The 19,358-nt window shown below is 45.7% G+C and overlaps 1 protein-coding gene across 1 annotated transcript in view; it reads right to left on the reverse strand.

Annotated features, from left to right (window-relative positions):
* MTMR8 (myotubularin related protein 8) overlaps positions 1-11,626 on the reverse strand; it is a 47,108-nt gene extending 35,482 nt beyond the window's left edge. The window contains exon 1 of the mRNA XM_083159293.1: positions 11,495-11,626. Coding sequence (XP_083015419.1) covers positions 11,495-11,530 — 36 coding nt within the window. The 5' untranslated portion in view covers positions 11,531-11,626. The remainder of the gene's footprint in view (positions 1-11,494) is intronic.
* Between the last annotated feature and the right edge of the window lie 7,732 nt (positions 11,627-19,358).

A 19,358-nucleotide genomic window follows, 5' to 3' on the forward strand; every position in this document is an offset into this window, starting at 1 on the left:
CAACATGGCTAACTCCCTTTGTACCCTCTGCGTCTGTCTGTGTATTGGCAGAGAGCTGGGAAGCAGCAGAGTCCATCAGCGTTTTTATGCTGCTGGCCCAGGCAGGCTCTTGACCAGGGGTCCTCAAACTTTTTAAATCGGGGGCCAGTTCACTGTCCCTGAGACTGTTGGAGGGCCGGACTTGGGTGTGTATGGCCATTTTTTTCAAACAGAAAGGCGAACGCAGGAGGGTTGTATCGAATCAATAATATATATATATATATATGTACACTGCGCAGCATGCACTGTACATCCCCCGCCCCTGTCTGTTGTGGTGGCTGCCGTTACTGTGTACAATTGTACACAGTAACGGCAGCCACCACAACAGACAGGGGCGGGGGATGTACAGTGCATGCTAAGTGGTATATCATATATATATATATATATATATATATATATATATATATATATATATATATTTTTAAATATGTTAGTATAAAAAAAAAACGCACCTCTAACAATAAGAACACAGTCAAGAGTAGACTGTGTGGGGACTGGGACACTGTTAGTGTCTGCTCAGTCAGTACCACTGCTCCATCCCTGCTGGCTTCTCATCCGGCTCCTCTCTCCGGATTCTGTAAGCTACTCTCCTCTCTGCAGCCGCAGCGTGTGACGTGATGACATCACACGCATAGGAGAAGCTTATGCAGGGAGACAGGACGGACCAGCAGACACTGCTGCTTCCCCTGACGTCCCAGGCCACTCCCCCGCCCGTCCATTTGCCAGCCAGCCTGCCCGGCGTCCATCCTCCCAGCAAGTGAGGCAAGTGAGAGTGATTGCCGCTTGGGCAGCAGCAAACCAGGCGGGCCGGATAAAAGTCCTCAGTGGGCCGCATCTGGCCCGCGGGCCGTAGTTTGAGGACCCCTGCTCTTGACTATCAGCCTGAGACCCATCCACAAGTTGTGGGGGCACCCCACTGACCTGAGAGGTCACTCCACTGGGTTGTGGAAGCATACACGGCTCACAGGTGACCTGTGACTGTGAAGCTGGTATAAACCTTGTGCTGCACACCATGCATGTTAGCTTTTTCACCATGATGAAGCAACAGGACACCCCCAGCAGCGTGCCCACGCACACACATCAACACTCAAACTGATGTACTGTAATCTATCACAGTATAAGTGTAATGCAGCCTTGTTTAAAGACTATGTATGTGGACAAGTGGTTAACTAGCCAGTGGGGAGACTCAGAGCAATATTGAGGGGACCAGTACACCCAAAACCTTAACTCACGGATTGTAGTGAGCTGGTAGCACAAAACACACAGTGATATATATCAACACAGTGTAATAACAGAGCTAAGCAACGCTGCTGCGCTGTTAAACTTGCTGTCTCTGCTGCTGCTGCAAGGATCACATCCAACCACGCCGCTGAGGTGCTGTAATGGCGACCTCTGGAAGCGTGAAGAAGCAGGCAGCAGAGACAGAGCGCGCCCAGCAGAGCCTGGTCCCGCTCTGAGTGAAGCCCCGCCCCCTTTGCACGGAGCTGGCGCTTCCAGTATATTTATACTGGCATATGCATCGTTTTTCACATAAAATGCATCGTTTTCCACATAAAATGTTATAAAAACCTGCTGGGCATCCCTGGTGGTCCAGCGGCATTACCCTATGCCAGTCTGATGAGGGGGTTTCGCGCGGTCCCTGCGAGAGGGCCGCCGCTACTCCCGCCGCCATCTTGCCGCACGGAGCAGTTGGGGTGTCCCCTTGTGGGACCCCCAACCTGTACTCACCACAGACGTCTTCGGACCAGTCAGGGGGTGTGCGGCAGCTGGGGGGCCTGCTCGCTACAGCGCAATGCTGTGCGGTGACAGGCCCCAACTCAGGACAGATTGTCCTGCAGCAGGGTCGTCTCTGACCTTAAGAGGTCGTGGCCTGACCCTTCCCCTGACACCCTCGAAGTAGGACAGCTGCCTGGTCAAAGCAGCGCCCCAAAATAATAAACTAAATAAAACTTTGAAGAAAACTCTGGAGCATCCAGAAGCACTGCCTCTCCTGAGGCACATTTTTCTAAACTGACTAGTGGAGGGAGGGTAGAGAGGAGGAGCCAGTGCACCCACACTAAAAGCTTTAATGTGCCTGTCTCTCCTGCGGAGGATCTCTACCCCATAGTATACAACCCAGTATCCCATTGGACGGTAGAGAAAGAGAATTTTCCAATATTTGGGGAATTTTTTTTATATACAATACTAGATTCAATATATTACAATTAAAATACATTTTTTCATATACTCAAAATCCCCATAGGAAGAATTGTACACAACTGGTGCTTTGACAGAGCATCGATCAGAATTTAATAAGGTGCAGGTTCTAGCCATTTCACTTTTTGTTTTGGGAGAATCAGCATGGACGAAAATGGCTGCAAATTCACTAAAACAACGTTAATTTCAGCAAGTTTGCAGATTTTCGTAGTTTTCACCGATGTTGGATTTTTCACCCATGCAAAAAGTCGCCACAACAATTGAATAGGGTTAATGAAATTTACGTTAAAACGGGCAAAAAAGTGCAGATTTTTAGCTTGGCAAAAAATTTGGATGATATTGAATACCCCATAGGGAGGTGAATCAGATAAGAGGTGTTAAAGCTGCCCAGCATCAAGTTTCTCCCCCAACATTCCCAAAGGAGAGGGGGGAAAAAACAGTTAACACTCACAAAATTGAACAACATAAAACACATTAAACAGGCAATACCTAATGGTTCATGTTTACTTCAAGTCAAAACCTTGTGACATATCCAGTGCTAATGCTGAACTCATTTTTTGTGTTTCTCTGAATACTACTTTTGCATGTTTTTTATGTTAAAAAGCATTAAAACATGGTGGATTAATGTTTCTAATACATAGCAAGGTTTTATAGTATTATAACAAACAGGATTACATTTTTTTTTTAAACAAAAAAAAAATAGTTGAAACCTTACGGCCCTCCTTAATGACAGTGTCAACAAGTTTCATTTAATTTGGGACTCTTGGTACAATCTGCACCAAAGGCAAATACCTGGCCTGGAGTTAGCTGGTCTCACCCCAGGCCCATTTAACCACGCACAGTGGCAGGTATTCAATGCTGTTTGCGAGTGGTGACAGCGAGCAGGGCTTCCTGCTCGCTATCACCACTCACCCTGACAGCATTCAACACACCCTCCGCATACGCCAATTCCCCCTCGCTCCGTTTTTTGAGCGAGGGAGAATTGGCGGATGCGGCTCCAGAATCAGCCAGATTCGCGGCTAAAAACTGTGAGTTTTCTGCAGTAGCCGCGGGTCTCGCTGTTTTGGGGAATTCTCGCCGTCCTGTGACGGCGAGGATTTCCCCAGAGCGTTGAATAGAGCGAGCGGCCGGTGCGGGGGTTAAACAGCGAGGATCGCTGCTTTTCTGCAATCCTTGCTGTTTAACCCCCTCGCCGGCCGCTCGCTGCAGCATTGAATACCCCCCCAGTGTCTGCCCCTTCCTCCTTCCCTTACCCCCTCCCCCCTTCTTTTTTTTCTCATATTTCTTTCACCCTCCCTTTTTGCATTATTTTCTAAACTCTTCTTTTTACGAATATTACATATGTCTCTGATAAAGATAGAATATCCTTTTTTTATTATGTTTAGTAAAAAATGTGAAAACGAATAGCCATATTTGTAAGGTTATTATATGGTGACCAGCTACTTGTCTTTGTTCTGCTGTTTTTTTAACATGGCCTTTTTGATGAAAACATTAAAATAACCATTTGTGCACTGTAACCATTTGTAACTTAGGTACAAGTCTCCTTGAATGGAAGTGTTTAAACAAAACAATTTTTTTTTTTAAATAACATTTATCAGAAACAAAAATAGCAACTAACAAAGATGAAGCAGTACAGATAAAAGGTCACGGGATAATGTGCTGCTAATTATGGTATAGAAGGTTGTCCTTAGGACAAGTCAAACTAATGTATGGGGGCTTGAACCCCTTAATGTCAGATTTCTACTGTCAACATTTGGGCTGTGTTGAGGTTTGACAGTCCACATATCTGCGTAACTTTGTGTAATCAGAGAAAATATGTAAAGGACCAGTTGCATAGTAATGGCATTCATTCGAGCTAAAGTCCTACACAAATATGCAGCAAGCTCACAACAGATCATGTTAAGAGGTAGTATTAATATGTACCAACTCTATGAAACAGGTTGTAGATACAGACGGGTACACATGCAGGTGATCACAGTGGTTTATGTTTACACTCTCTCCAGTGTGATGGTTAGCATTACTGCCTCACAGCACTGAGGTCATGGGTTCGATTCCCACCATGGCCCTAACTGTGCAGAGTTTGTATATTCTCCCCGTGCTTGCGTGGGTTTCCTCCGGGTACTCCGGTTTCCTCCCACAATCCCAAAATATACTGGTAGGCTAATTGGCTTCTAACAAAGTTAACTATAGAATGAATGTGTGCGTGTACATGTGGTAGGGAATATAGATTGTAAGCTCCACTGGGGCAGGGACTGATGCGAATGTTCAAATATTCTCTGTACGCTGCGGAATATGTGTGCGCTATATAAGAAACTGTGGTACTTGTTTCCTAGCAGGGCGCCTGGGCTATTCTGCATAGTGAAATTGCATGGCACATCCCATCGCATGGCTTTTTGTGCCTTGTGATGTGTGCGCGATGCGATCTCAGTAGTTAATTTATTCACTGCACCCTGAGTGAAATCGCATCGCAGATGAGATGAGATCTCAGTAGTTTATATGGTAAAACACCTAAAACAGCACCACTCTTCACGTCACTCCGAAGTGTGGCGAGCTCAGCGGAACGCATCCTCCGACCTTTTCATGCCCCCACTATCCACGTCGGCGTGGAGTTGATTTTATATAGTGTGGCGAGCGCAGCGAGAGTACGCGGATTACTTTACATGTATTCCGCGTCCGCTCGCTGCGCTCGCCCCACTATATAAAATCAACTCCACGCCGACGTGGATAGTGGGGGTATGAAAAGGTCGGAGGATGCGTTCCGCCGCCCCTCGCGGGGCTCGCCATACTTCGGGGTGACATGGAGAGTGGTGCTGTTTTAGGTGTTTTACCATATAAACTACTGAGATCTCATCTCACATATCACGCCACAAAAGAGGGACATGCAACGCGATTTAACTCAGGGTGCAGTGAATAAATTAACTACTGAGCGTACGTAGGAAATCTGGGCGCCCTGCTAGGAAACAAGTACCGAAATGGTTAATAAATAAATGTTGGGGCTATCCAGCTAGGTGGAGGTGCAGACCGTCATGGAGATTAACCCTCAATATCCCTACTGATTCATCTGTACATTAAGGGAAATGCCACAAAATTACATGTTTTATTGTTTGCTATTCAATGAGCGTTGATTCTTAATATCTAAAACAATTATCTCCATCATCCATCTCTGGGTTTGTTGCTGACTACACTGACAGCCAGGACAGTTCTGCATATATTTAAGAAACAGCCCCATTCCTAAAAAGTCCTGGAGTAGTATTTATTAAATCAATGTCAATGATTGGTGAAATTAAATTGAGTTCTAAGGGGACGCTCATTAAGTACATAGCACATTATACTGCAGGGGACGTTTGAGAGATGGTTTGTAATGTTCTGAAAGGGGAAGAAAAAAAAAAAAAAAAAAAAAAGTCAGGTGTTTCGTCAGTGCCCTTAACCAGCATAGTTTTCCACATCCGTGTGTGCACATTTGTTTTGTCCACCCTTTCCATGGTTGGGAGAAAAAACACAATATTGAAAAAGTGTAAAATAAATAAAAAAGAAAAATAAATAAAGTAGTGTCAAAAAAACAAATAAGCTTTCTTAAAAGAATAGAACAATAATCACAACTGAAATCCTAAAAATGCAACTCTGTATGTTGCATGTGGATTTAAAAACACAGGTATCAGCACCAATTTGTAGCTTTGCAGATCTTTGTTTATATTGCTTTGTTAATTAAAATTTCCCTTTCACGTCGCACAAAGAACCCGAGTCGGATCCAGGTTAGTGATGTCCACACCCGGTTCGAGGTGCTGTGTAAACGCACCACACCGAATAACTCAGGTCGACCAACCAGGAATTTCGACCCAGTATGTTCTGTGGTGGGTTTTGCTGGGGCAGGACAAACCTGCCCTGGTAGGTTCGTCCTGCCCCAGCAAAACTTACCACTCAAGGGGTTAAAACAGAACACAAAAAAAACTCCCATACATCTGTATTCTAATAATTTGACTGTATTACTGGCATGCTTTACGAATTATAAGAAACAACTGTATACATACAAAAGATTTATGTACAACCTACCAGCATTTTATTTCATCACAGCAGCCTAGTCTAGGTCTGGGATAGCCAACTCCAGTCCTCAAGAGCTACCAAAAATCAATGTTTTCCAGATCTCCTCACAGAATCACAACTGAAGTAATTAGCTCCATCTGCAGATCTTTTAAAATGTGTTAGTGAGTAATGAGTGCACCTGTGCAGCAGCTAGGTTGTCTGGAAAAATGTGAACTGTTGGTAGCTCTCGAGGACCGGAGTTTGCTACCACTGGTCTAGGTCCAGCACCACAGACCAGATGACACCCTCTCTCTCCCTGGGATGAACAATTGGAGGCTATTCGCTTCCAGAGCCTAATTCAGACCTGATAGCAGGACAGATTTGTTCTCAACATGGGCAAAATCATGTGCACTGCAGGTGAGACAAACCTAACATGTGCAGAGAGATCTAGATTTGGATTGGGTGTGTCTAATTTGTAGTGTAGCAGTAAATGTGCGTACACACGTGGCGATATATCTCCGAGTGATATATCGCTCAATGTCTACTTTTCATCGGCGACCAGAGATTGTCGCTGATGAAAAGAAACCTCTGCCGAAAGAGCCACAGGAGCAAGCTGCTGCGACCAGCAATTATAACGGGGCTCTTAAACCGGAGCGCGCACCCAGCAATTTATCGCCGGGGCACACTCCCATCACTCGCAATATGGTCGCCAGCGATTTATTGCCGGGGCACACTCCCATCACTCACAATATGGTCGCCAGCGATATCAGCCCAAATCGCTGCCCAGTGTACACGGCTTTAGTATTTACCCTGCACAGAAACAAAATAAGTGTGCACTGCAGATGGGGCAAATATAACACATGCAGAGAGAGTTTGATTTGGGCGAGTTGTTTTACTTCTGTGCAGTATAAATACTGGCTGCTTTATTTTTAGACTGCAATTTAGATTTTGGTTTGAAAACAGCACAACCAAATCGAACTCGCTCTGCACATGTTACTTCCGATTACAGTATATTACATCTACAATGTCTAGGTCTACAGTCAAAAGGTTGACATGAGTTTTTCATGTTTTTTTGGTGTCTAGGTCAACATAGGTCGGTATGGACATGTCTAAGTGTACCGCTACACTCGCCATATTTTAGGTGCGATGGCTTGCTACGCTCGGCACACTATTATATTCGCCCACCATGTGGATGGTAAGGTATGAAATACCATCTCTTGACACATGTCGGCTAAATACATTTGATCCCATGTCGACCTTTTGACCACATCCACATTCTGACCATTAACTTTTTGACTATGTTTACTAATAGTTGTCAACCTAGACACTGTAGATATAAAGACTGCGTATGGTTACTTCCGCCCCTCCAACAGTGCACATGGTTTGGTCCAAACAAATTTGCCCTGCAAACAAGTCTGAATTAGGCCCAAAGTTTAGAACTCCAACAGAAGTACAAGCGCAAGGTTCTACTGCAAAGCTAGCATTAGAACCATAGTCATTTTTTATTTTGTTTTATTAAAACTTAAATTTTAGCTTTCACGGTGTATAACATATCTATTGAGGTTTTCATGGTGTACAAGATGTATCTTATACTTGTGAAAATGGCTTATTAATTACAAGTTGGTTGAACATTATAATTTAGGGGAGTTGTCATGATGAGCAACAGTAAAGCCATACATCAGAAAGATATTGTACCCAATTATACAATCTCAATTGATTGTAAGATGGATTGTATGCAGATTGTGTGCACATCTTGTGTACAAAATCAAGCAGCAGATGGATTGTATGACTGATTGTATGATGGATTGTGAGTAGATTGTGTGTTCAAAAACCACCAAGGACTTCCGGGAATTTCAAGGGAAATTGTACACAATCATGAGTGCAATCGATCTTAAGATCGATCTTTCTGATGTATGGCCAGCTTAACTCAGTGTGAGATAGGTGCGAATGGTCGACATACCCTAGATCGACACATGCTTAAGGTCAACATGAATAAGGTTAACATGAGTTTTTCTAGTTTTTCTTCCACTAAAGAGGTAGTTTTTCTTACTTTACTATCCAAGTGGACATAGAGTGAGAATACAATGCAAGGCACCATGCCCAAAGCATGGCGAGGGAACACAGAACACTTATACGGTGTCCATGTTGACAGACACAAGAACAAGAAAAAAAATTGGTACTTGTTTCCTAGCACGGCGCCAATTGCATACCATCGCATACCGTATTTAGTGGCGTGCGATGCGATATTCCCGTTAAATTAACAGGAGTGCTTGTACAATGAAATATCACATGCCAGCAAATGGCATGCGATGCGATTTTTAATTGTACAAGCACCCTGATGGGTGCTTACAATGTTAAATGCACCCCCATTGTCAACGCCACCCCCACCATCAACGCCAACCCGAAGCGTGCCCACGAGGGGCGGCGGTACGCTTCCTCTGACCTTTTCATACCCCCACTATCCACGTCGGCGTGGAGTTGACTTTAGATAGCGTGGCAAGCACAGCGAGCCACCGAGCCCGAAGCGTGGCGAGCCCTGCGAGGGGACGCGGAATACATGTAAAGTCATCCATGTCCGCTCGCCACACTATCTACAATGAACTCCACGCCGACGTGGATAGTGGGGGTATGAAAAGGTCGGAGGACGCGTACCGCTGCGCTCGCCACGCTTCTGGTTGGCGTTGATAGTGGGGGGGGGGGGTGCATTTAACATTGTAAGCACCCATCAGGGTGCTTGCACAATTAAAAATCGAATCGCATTGCATGCGATGCGATAGGATGCACTTCGATCAAGATCGGGGGCGCCGTGCTAGGAAACAAGTACCTAAAAATTCAAAAACTCATATCAACCTAAAGTCAAACCTGTGTCAACCTTCTGTCAATGTCGAACATTAGTGGTCACCCTACATATTGTCTATCATCTATACCAGGGGTAGCCAACTCCAGTCCTCGACAGCTACCAACAGTTAACGTTTTCCAGGTCTCCTCACAGAATCACAATTGAAGTAATTAGCTCCACCTGTGGATCATTTATAATGTGTCAGTCAGTAATGAGTGCACCTGTGCCCCAGCTAGGTGACCTAGAAAACATGAACTGCTGCTAGCTCTCAAGGACTGGAGTTGGCTACCACTGATCTATACCGTACCTGGAAATCTCCCCCACTAAATTGTTCAGAACACATCTTTTGCTCAAATCTCCCTGTGTGTATGTCCCAATACAACTTTATACTGTATGCATGTTGATACGTGCTGGCCAGCTCTCACTGCAGTCTTTAGTTGGTGCTGCAGCCACCACTGGTTGGCATCATGCAGTAAACTACCAGATAACCTAATCAGATGAAAACGGGATGCGGTCATTTGGTCTACAGCATGATGGTCGACAGTAATTAGGTCGACATGGGAAAAGGTCAGCATGTGTCTAGGTTGGCATGGGAAAAGGTCAACATGGTTCTAAGTCGAAAGGTCATTAGTTCGACAGTCAAAAGGTCGACATGGGGTTTTTCACTGTTGTTTGAGCCGACATGTGATGATAGGCGGTATTTCATGCCCTACCATCCACTAGGGCATGGTGGGAGAATAAAATAGTGTGCCGAGCATAGCGAGACACCGTGCCCGACGCATTGCGAGCGCAGCGAGGGGATGCGGTGCACTTTAAATTGTGTCCATGTCGACTGTGTTGACATTCAGGTAAAAAAAACCTGTGAAAACATCCATTTCGACCTTTTGACTGTCGACCTAGACATTGTCGAACTAACAACCTTTCGACCTATAACCATGTCGACCTTTTCCCGAGTCGACCTAATGACTGTTGACCATCATGCTGTAGACCAAATGATCCCAACCCATGAAAACTTGCATTGAAAGCATCCTGCAAGTAATTTAAAGCTGTTCAGCAGGCAAACAAAGATGTCCTGGCATGAATGGTTATAGACATTCACACACAACAGTGAGTGATTACACAATGGTATTCTCAGTGACTGCATCTTCTCCTCACATCTGCATATACCACAGAAAGACAAGAGAAATGTAATTGAGGAAACTCAAGGAAAAGTGCTGTTTCCTGTTATACAGATGTGTCCTCACACACATATCCTTTTTATCCCATGTGGTGTGAAACAACTGGCGTAACAGAAGAATAACCACTGGAAGCAATTTCTGCGCTATTTTACCACATTTTGTCTTTATTGAATACAAAGTAACGTATACTGGTATATTCAATCAGTGTCGGATCCATTCCGACATTCTTTTGCTGGCATGGATCAGACACTACCTATCCAATGCAGTGGCCAAATCTAAATGTCGGATTTGGCCGCTGATTGATGCTCATCTGGCCAGAACCAGGTTAGCGTGTCGATGGTAAGGAGACCTGGGACCTGCCTAAATACGACTTTTTTTTAAAGTCGGATTGAGATGGTTGGAAACGGGAGCAAAACCTGTTGGATTTGGCCCAGTTTCTGACAAAAGGCGGATTGACAGCTATTCCGCCAATCCACCTGATTTGACATGTCGGAACATTCCGACCTGTCAGAAAAAAAGTATCTAGAATTGAATAAGTCTGAACCCCTTCCGACCTATTCTATTCGGAAACTGACGTCTTTTAGACAAGGCGGCAGTTCAGACTTTCAATTGACAGGGATTGAATATACCCCATAGGGGTCTATGTCCTAAGCCTTGAATAGAGATAAAGTAGACAGAGATAAAGCATTAACCAAACAGCTTCAGCACACCTGTAACAGCAGTTAGGAGCTGGCTTGCACTTTATCTCTGTCCACAGCTTAGTAAATACTTAGCAGTTATACCTAAGACGCACAGGAACTGTTATAAAGTCACACAACATATCTTAAGAGAAGGTTGCATTGGATCAGCCAAGTCCCAATGTCCCCGGCCGGACTTGCTCTTGGCACGGGCTCAGCTGACCTCCGCCCAGCTGCGCTCACATCTGTACCACAAGAAGCAGCAGGCAGCAATAACATCCACTGCACCCCCCACCTGCCAGGCTGCCATAACACCATGCTTCCACGCACACTCACTTCACAATGGCAGCAGGCTGAGTATACGGCTACTTATGTCAGTGCACGGGACAGCCGCCGGAGAGCAAGTGTAAAGAAGCAGAAGTAGCGCATAAACGCCGTCTGTGGTGCACACACTAAGCAGATGTGCTATACATGGCGCCGGGCGCTGAGAGTCACACGTGTACGGGGAAGCAAGAATACAGACACAAGTTACATGTGGTCCTCACCTTAGGGATGGAGATGTGCTCCATGCTGTCTACCATGTTCTCCGCCTCACCGCCTTCTGCCCCACGCCCCTCCTATTGTCACCCCACCCGCCATCTTCCTGCCTGGCTGCGATCATCGGAATCAGCTGACTCGGGCGTCACGGCCCTCTGCTAGACTCGCGATATTTCAGGAGGATCCTGAAGAAGTTTCCTGTGTACAGTGTACACTACACATCCCGGCGGTCACCATGGCAACTGGTGCCCGGGTGCTGGGGGTCTGTATGACCTCCTGCGGCTCCTTATCCGCGGCAGAAGCAGGGCATAGCGGCAGCGGGTGCTAATGGGCGTTCTGTTTCTGCTGGGACTGTTATGCTAAAAGCAGATATGGAACTGAACGCAAACGTAGCCCCAGCTTTATCGGCTCCGGGGACCTAGTTATTACTGATTGCACTACACAGGACAGCCAGAGCCTCATGGGGCCCTAGGCAAGCTTCCACTTTGGGGACCCATACCTGAAACAATCCATAGCACTACTGTATATATATTTTCATTCCAGATTCATCATACCCTCCAACATTTTAAGCGCAGGAATCGGTACACATACGAAAAGGGGGCGTGGTCATGGAGAAACTTTACGAATGTGTACTGGGCATTTTTTCAAATATATCTATTTAAAATGCAGGAGAAGAGTGGGGAGCCAAGCTATGTTGGTGGTATGAGGATATACACGATGGAATGAAGAGGATGAGATTTAAAATATTATTGCATAAGTGCAGCCACCTTGCTGCAGTGTATTGAGTCAGTGCTGGCTTCATGTGCTTCTGAGGCTCCGACAAGGATGATCCAATGTGATAAATAATCGGTACATTTAGTACAATCTTTATTTGCCGGTACAGACCGTTAAAAAACGGTACTGTACCAGCAAATTAGGTACAGTTGGAGGGTATGGATTCATGGGGCAGATGTATGAACCAGCGTTAAGTGCAAAAATGCACTTAACGCTGGTTAACTGGGGGTGAATTACGATTTTGCTAATGTATTACTAGCGCACCTGACGTGCGCTAGTGACAGCCCGCCGAGTTACGCTCGGCGGGGCTGTCCCCTGCAATCCATCCCCCCCCGGGATTACCGGCCGGGGCGATGTATTAACAGCCTTCAAGGCGTTAATTCGCCCCGGCCGCTTCGCCAGCTCAGGGCTAGCGTTGTCCTATCCCCCACTGTAGGGACAACGCTAGCCCTGCGTCTGGCTCGGGCTGCGCTGGAGATCTCGCGTTTTTTGCGAGATCTTGCGCATGACCATTAGCGCCGGACAGGGGGGAGAAGCGCACTAAGCATGCGCGGGGCGCCGGGGGAGACGAAAAGGAGAGCCGTTAACACTGGGCATAACGGCTCTCCTTATCGGCTTGGGGGATGTTAATACATCTCCCCATAACTAGTGCCCGCTTCTCGTTATGCAGGAGAAGCGGGACCCATTATTTAACAAACGTTAAAAGGTTATTGATACATCTGCCTCCATGCACCTTATATTATTTGTAGTTGTAATCTTTCATCCTTATAGTAATGCCCCTTACACATTATACCACAAACCGTAATGCCCTGTACATATTATGCACCAAGCGTTCAATCAATCTTGCATGAAATGCAGAAAGTGGATGCGGGCAGTCACTCTCACTGCTCACCACAAGCCATGACTATTCCAATCCCATCTGCAATCACACTCTTTTAAAAATGGGGGAGGAATCTACCATGCACCTCACCCCTTCCAATGGGAAGATGGAGGGGAGAGTACAGAGAGGCACTGAGACCACCAGAGATCCTTAGAGTAGGGATGACCATTGTTGCCATTGCCATAGCCAATAATGCAACTGGCCATCAATAGTGCTAAACTATGCAATATGTTTATATATCGATGGTCATCCATTGTGTTTGACTGATTGGTCTGTGGGCCAATCAAAACACGGGGGGGGGGGGGGCTTCATGGGTGGGCGTCCCAGCACTCAGAGAGGAGAAAAAAAGCAAAACTTTGTTTTTCTGTGCCATCGATGGCTGGAAACCATCTGATTCTCCCCCATCAATGGCATAAGTATTCAACATTCCCTCTGGACTTCCCTCTGAATTTATGATTGCCATCACCTGTGTTGAAGCACCTTTCTTATCAATTAATCTGTTTAAAACAGGTAATGGTAATCATACATTGAGAGGAAAGTCCAGGAACAGAGCATTGTGTCCCTCCTGGAGAGGGTCATGTTTTGAGGTATGCTCTAAGGATCTCTGGTGGTCTCCGTGCCTCCCTACTCTCACCTCCATCTACCTATTGGAAGGGGGAGGGGCATTGTAGAGTGTGGTTGCAAATGGGAATAGTCGTGGTGAGCAGTGAGAGAGTGACTGCCCCATAGTTGCCTACCCTCTTGCATTCTGAAGGAGACTCCCTTAAATAGCAGCAATATCCCTCTCTTCCTCATTAGTCTAGCAATCTACCTCATTTCACCTAGCCCATATTGCACTGATGCATTTTGGGGGGGGGGGGGGGGGGGGGGAAATAATGAGATACAGATACAGATACATTGAATCATCTGCACAATTTCCCAGCACTTTAGCACGTATAGTAGCTCTTACTAACTGCTCTGGGGCTCATCTACATTTGGATATGTCATTTTAAAAGATTGACTCACTGATGTAGTAGTACACACCCACGCTTCTAGGTGCCATGTTCACAATCTCTTATCACAATGTCTCCATATATGGAATTAGACACACCCTTTAAGTGGAGCATGACACGCCCCCTCAGTGGGGCACTGTGCAAAATTCTACTACCAACTATAATCTCCCTGAAACTAGTTTTCAAAAGTAGGCAAGTATGGACTGCCTGCATCCACTTTCTGCATTTCACCAACCATTATATGCAAGATTGATTGAAAGCGTGGTGCATGGGGAGGTATGTGTTTGCACAGAACCCAACCCCAGGTACAGACTCAGATTTTGTGACACAGGGCAGTATTCAATGAGGATATTTTGCCCTGTTTCATGGCAAATTTGTGCTATTTTCGCATTGGAAGGTGATTTTTTGGGTCAGAAAGCGAATCACCCTATTCAACGTGCACTTTCCGCCGTCTTTCTAAGTGATTTTCGCCGTGTGTCGCCGTGTAGCAAATTGCCATCTTTTCATGGTGAAGTGGAAAGTGAACTTTTAAAATAAAGTTGTTGTTTTACATTTGGTGTAAAAAAAAATCAGGACTTTTATTCTGTGAAGGGGTATGCTATTTTTATTCATGTGCTTATAGTACATGAATATATATTTAATTTTAAAAAACATTTTTTTTTTTTACACATAACAGCCAGCAGGGGGCCGGGAGCCGAGAGCCGCTCATTACATATTCATATATTCGCTGCTCCCGATCATTACATATGCACGATCGGGAGCAGTGCATATTTGGTCCCCTGCTGGCTCTCCCGGGGGCAGCTTGTGCTGCCTGGCTCCCGGGGAGCCCACCTCCCCCCCACATACAATCTGGGGCAGGCAGGGAGACTTCCATCTCCCTGCCTGCTGCCGTCCTCAGGCTCCCTGCGGCGGTTCACACTCGCCGTCAGGGGCAGCGAGCCCCTGCCTAGTTGAATACGGGGATAGCAGTGGGACAGCGAGGCTCCGGAACACGGCGACTGTGCAGCGAATCCTAAAGAGGATTCGCTGCACGCCATGAATATTTTCATTGAATACTGCCCACAGAGTGGGGTAGGTCTGAGATACATTGTCTAATCAGAGAGCGAGCCTGCCTGTGACTAGACTCTGGAGGACCCGTATGCTATCACTTTCACTAGATTGCCATAGTAAGTGGTTCTGCAGTGGAAGGCAATGGGAAGAGAAGGGGAGAAGAGAGGCAGATATGGAGGAGACAAGACATGAGGAGGAGAGTGAGAGAGGTGGGGGAGAAAGAACAATGGGGTTTATTCTAGTTCATTCTTTCTGACAAAATCCTTCTAATGCAGCCCACACACGCATCGATTTTAGAACGCGTTTTGTACTTTTAAAGTACAAAACGCATCGTGCGTACAATTATCGGGGTGTATTCGTGCGGCGTGTGCGACGCGATGCTGTGCTATGCGTGTTGAAGCACCTTTGAAGCACCTTTCTTATCAATTAATCTGTTTAAAACAGGTAATGGTAATCATACATTAAGAGGAAAGTCCAGGAACAGAGCATTGTGTCCCTCCTGGAGAGGGTCATGTTTTGAGGTATGCTCTAAGGATCTCTGGTGGTCTCCGTGCCTCCCTACTCTCACCTCCATCTACCTATTGGAAGGGGGAGGGGCATTGTAGAGTGTGGTTGCAAATGGGAATAGTCGTGGTGAGCAGTGAGAGAGTGACTGCCCCATAGTTGCCTACCCTCTTGCATTCTGAAGGAGACTCCCTTAAATAGCAGCAATATCCCTCTCTTCCTCATTAGTCTAGCAATCTACCTCATTTCACCTAGCCCATATTGCACTGATGCATTTTTGGGGGGGGGGGGGGAAATAATGAGATACAGATACATTTACATTGAATCATCTGCACAATTTCCCAGCACTTTAGCACGTATAGTAGCTCTTACTAACTGCTCTGGGGCTCATCTACATGAGAGGATAGCAGTGGGACAGCGAGGCTCCGGAACACGGCGACTGTGCAGCGAATCCTAAAGAGGATTCGCTGCACGCCATGAATATTTTCATTGAATACTGCCCACAGAGTGGGGTAGGTCTGAGATACATTGTCTAATCAGAGAGCGAGCCTGCCTGTGACTAGACTCTGGAGGACCCGTATGCTATCACTTTCACTAGATTGCCATAGTAAGTGGTTCTGCAGTGGAAGGCAATGGGAAGAGAAGGGGAGAAGAGAGGCAGATATGGAGGAGACAAGACATGAGGAGGAGAGTGAGAGAGGTGGGGGAGAAAGAACAATGGGGTTTATTCTAGTTCATTCTTTCTGACAAAATCCTTCTAATGCAGCCCACACACGCATCGATTTTAGAACGCGTTTTGTACTTTTAAAGTACAAAACGCATCGTGCGTACAATTATCGGGGTGTATTCGTGCGGCGTGTGCGACGCGATACTGTGCTATGCGCGTTCCCGGGGGGCGATTTTAGATGTCCAAAAAAGTATGTGCAGCAGGTACTTTTTTGGACATTATCGCATAGCATCGGGCTCAGCATTATACAGGCATACGAGCCGATGCTATACGACGGGTTTTTTTTTTTTTTGAGGGAAATAATTACATACAAATTGTTATCAACAACTTTATTGCAGGTTTAAAACATGTGAACTCGAACAAAATAAAGGTCAGAAAAAGCCAGTGAAAAAATGTGCTTAAATCGCACAGCATCGCATCGCAGACAGCAAAATAACCATCACATCGGGTCATGCTTAATTCTGGCAGAAAAATTGTACAGTGCACATTGTACAGCCAAAAACGCATAGCACTGAAATCGGGGCGTGTGTGGGCACCATTAGATGGACAAAACCATGTGCACTGCAGGGGGGCAGATTTAAAATGTGCAGAGAGAATTAGATTTGGGTGAGTTATTTTGTTTCTGTGCAGGGAAAATACTGACTGCATGATTTTACACTTCAATATAGATCTCACTTTGAAGAAAAACCCCACCCAAATCTAATTCTCTCTGCACAAGTTACATCTGCCCCACCTGCAGTGCACATGGTTTTGTCCATCTAAGAAGGATTTTGTCAGAAAGAATGGACTAGAATAACCCCCAATATGTGGAGATGTATGAGGGATGGAGGGGTACAAAGGAATGGTGGAGGGGGCAAATAAAAAACCCTACAATAGTTGGTGACCCTTCATTTAACGGGTCTAAAATAAAGCGCCTGATTGAAGTCTAATCGGAAACACAGACGTGGCTGTAATAAAAGTCCCTTTAGACTGACTTTTATTACCGAATACAGTAGAAATCATTCAATGTTGAGCGGCCATCAAAGTTATTTCTCCTGCTAGCGACTGCATGCACAGTGATGTGTTAGCGAACACTTTCATAGCGAAGACTAGAGAAGTCATTCCATGGTGAGAGACCATTTTGTCCCCCATATTTTGGGAACCAGGACCAGCCCTTGAGCCTGGTGCTGGTTTTAGAATTTACGGGGAACCCCTATGTTTTTAGGCCCCTGAATTTCTAAAACCAGGATTGGCTCTATTAGCCCAGGTTTGGTTATAGCCATGGGGCGACCCCATGTCTTTTCTATTTTTACACACTGAAGTCTGCACAGATCTCACTGATTACGAATATGAATGCCCATATATTGACCTTTGTAAATTCCCCAAAATGCTAATTTACAGGCGTTTTCATAGCCGTTTCAGCTTAGTAAATTCCCCCCATAGTGCCTTTGTTCCACTGACTGCTTGATGGGTGGGCTCACTGTACTCCTCCACTGCTCCCCTTGCACCCAGTCAACGGCTTCTTCTCAGCTCCCCTTTACTCAGCGCAGGCCGGAGACTGTGATGCACAGGCCAGCCGCTCAAGGCTGTAGTCTCCTGGGAGCCGCTCTCTATGTGCAGCACCCAGGGATGATGCGCTGTGCGTGTGGGGCAGTGGTGCCTGGAGTTACCTGCGTCCTGTCCAGTGGCGGTTTTTACCTCCCCCCCCCCCCCCAGGGAAAAATCTGCCACTGTCTCTGCCTAAAGTGAAGCCAGATGCAGTCTGTGAGACTGCTCTGGCTTCATTGTGACTGGCAGTGACTTCCTATTGGAAGGAGTGTGGATCGTTTTATCGACCACACTTAGGTCGACGGTCATTAGGTCGACACCGTTGGGTCGACAGGTGGCAATGTCGACAGGTGTCTAGGTTGACATGGGACAACGTCGACATGGGTTTAGGTCGACACATGCATTATGTCGACAGGTCGTTAAGTCGACACGTGATTAGGTCGACATGGGTTTTTTCACTTTTTTACCCGAATGTCGACACAATCGACATGGAACGCAGAGCAAGTAGCAAGGGGCGCTGAAGTGAAACAGAAACTCAATGTACTTTAGTAAAATTTATTGGTACACAAAAACAATTAGTTCTGTGCAAATGCACATTTAGACCTAGATATTTTGCATATAGTAACACAACCTACACATGAAAAGAAAAAATACAAAAAACTATTGAAATGAAATAAAATAAAAAATGAATCAGATAAAAATAAAATCAATATTAAAAAGAAATATGATTGGGATATATGTGAAAATAAAAGGGGGGGGTGGGAGACAATGGACAAGCAAATTAGCAGCACTATACTTATTAGCCTATATTAGGCACAAGATACCGCCCAATTGTGTGATAAGAGTTACCCGCATCCAGGTGTAAAGGTAAGTTCTTAAGCAAGTGAGGCTTTAGTTAGGGATAATATTTTTGGCTTTTAAATGACTAATTAAAACTTCCAGGGGCAGGAAAGGTGCCCCCTTGGGAGCAGGAGCCCTGCGGCAGATGACTCCATTGCCTCCCAGAGTTCTGCCTCTTGTACCAGGGCTGGTGCATAAGATTCAATTGCTGGACGCTCTTAGCAGAATTATTTTGTAAGATAAACCCATGCAATTCCCCCTCCCCCCATCCCCCACTCTCTGCCCTGCTCAATTAGTAGTTTTGCAAGGATTTGCATATTGTAATAGAGTTACCACACAGAGGTTCCAGCTGTTGTCTGCCAAGCTCTATTGTAGTGAAGAGGAAAGGGAAGAGGATGTGACAGCGCTGAGTACTATCTTCTCAAACAGAATTGAAACATGTCAGCTTAAATCTCCAGCTCATGCCTGTGTTATTGGAATATTTTGAAACAGCTTTAACGACCTAGTGATGGGAAGGTTTCCACTCCTTCACTCTAATGGACAAAACCATGCGTACTGCAGGGGGTCAGATGTATCAT

The sequence above is a fragment of the Crinia signifera genome, chromosome 9, assembly GCF_055691185.1.
Source record: "Crinia signifera chromosome 9, ASM5569118v1, whole genome shotgun sequence".
NCBI classification, from domain to species: Eukaryota; Metazoa; Chordata; class Amphibia; order Anura; family Myobatrachidae; genus Crinia; species Crinia signifera.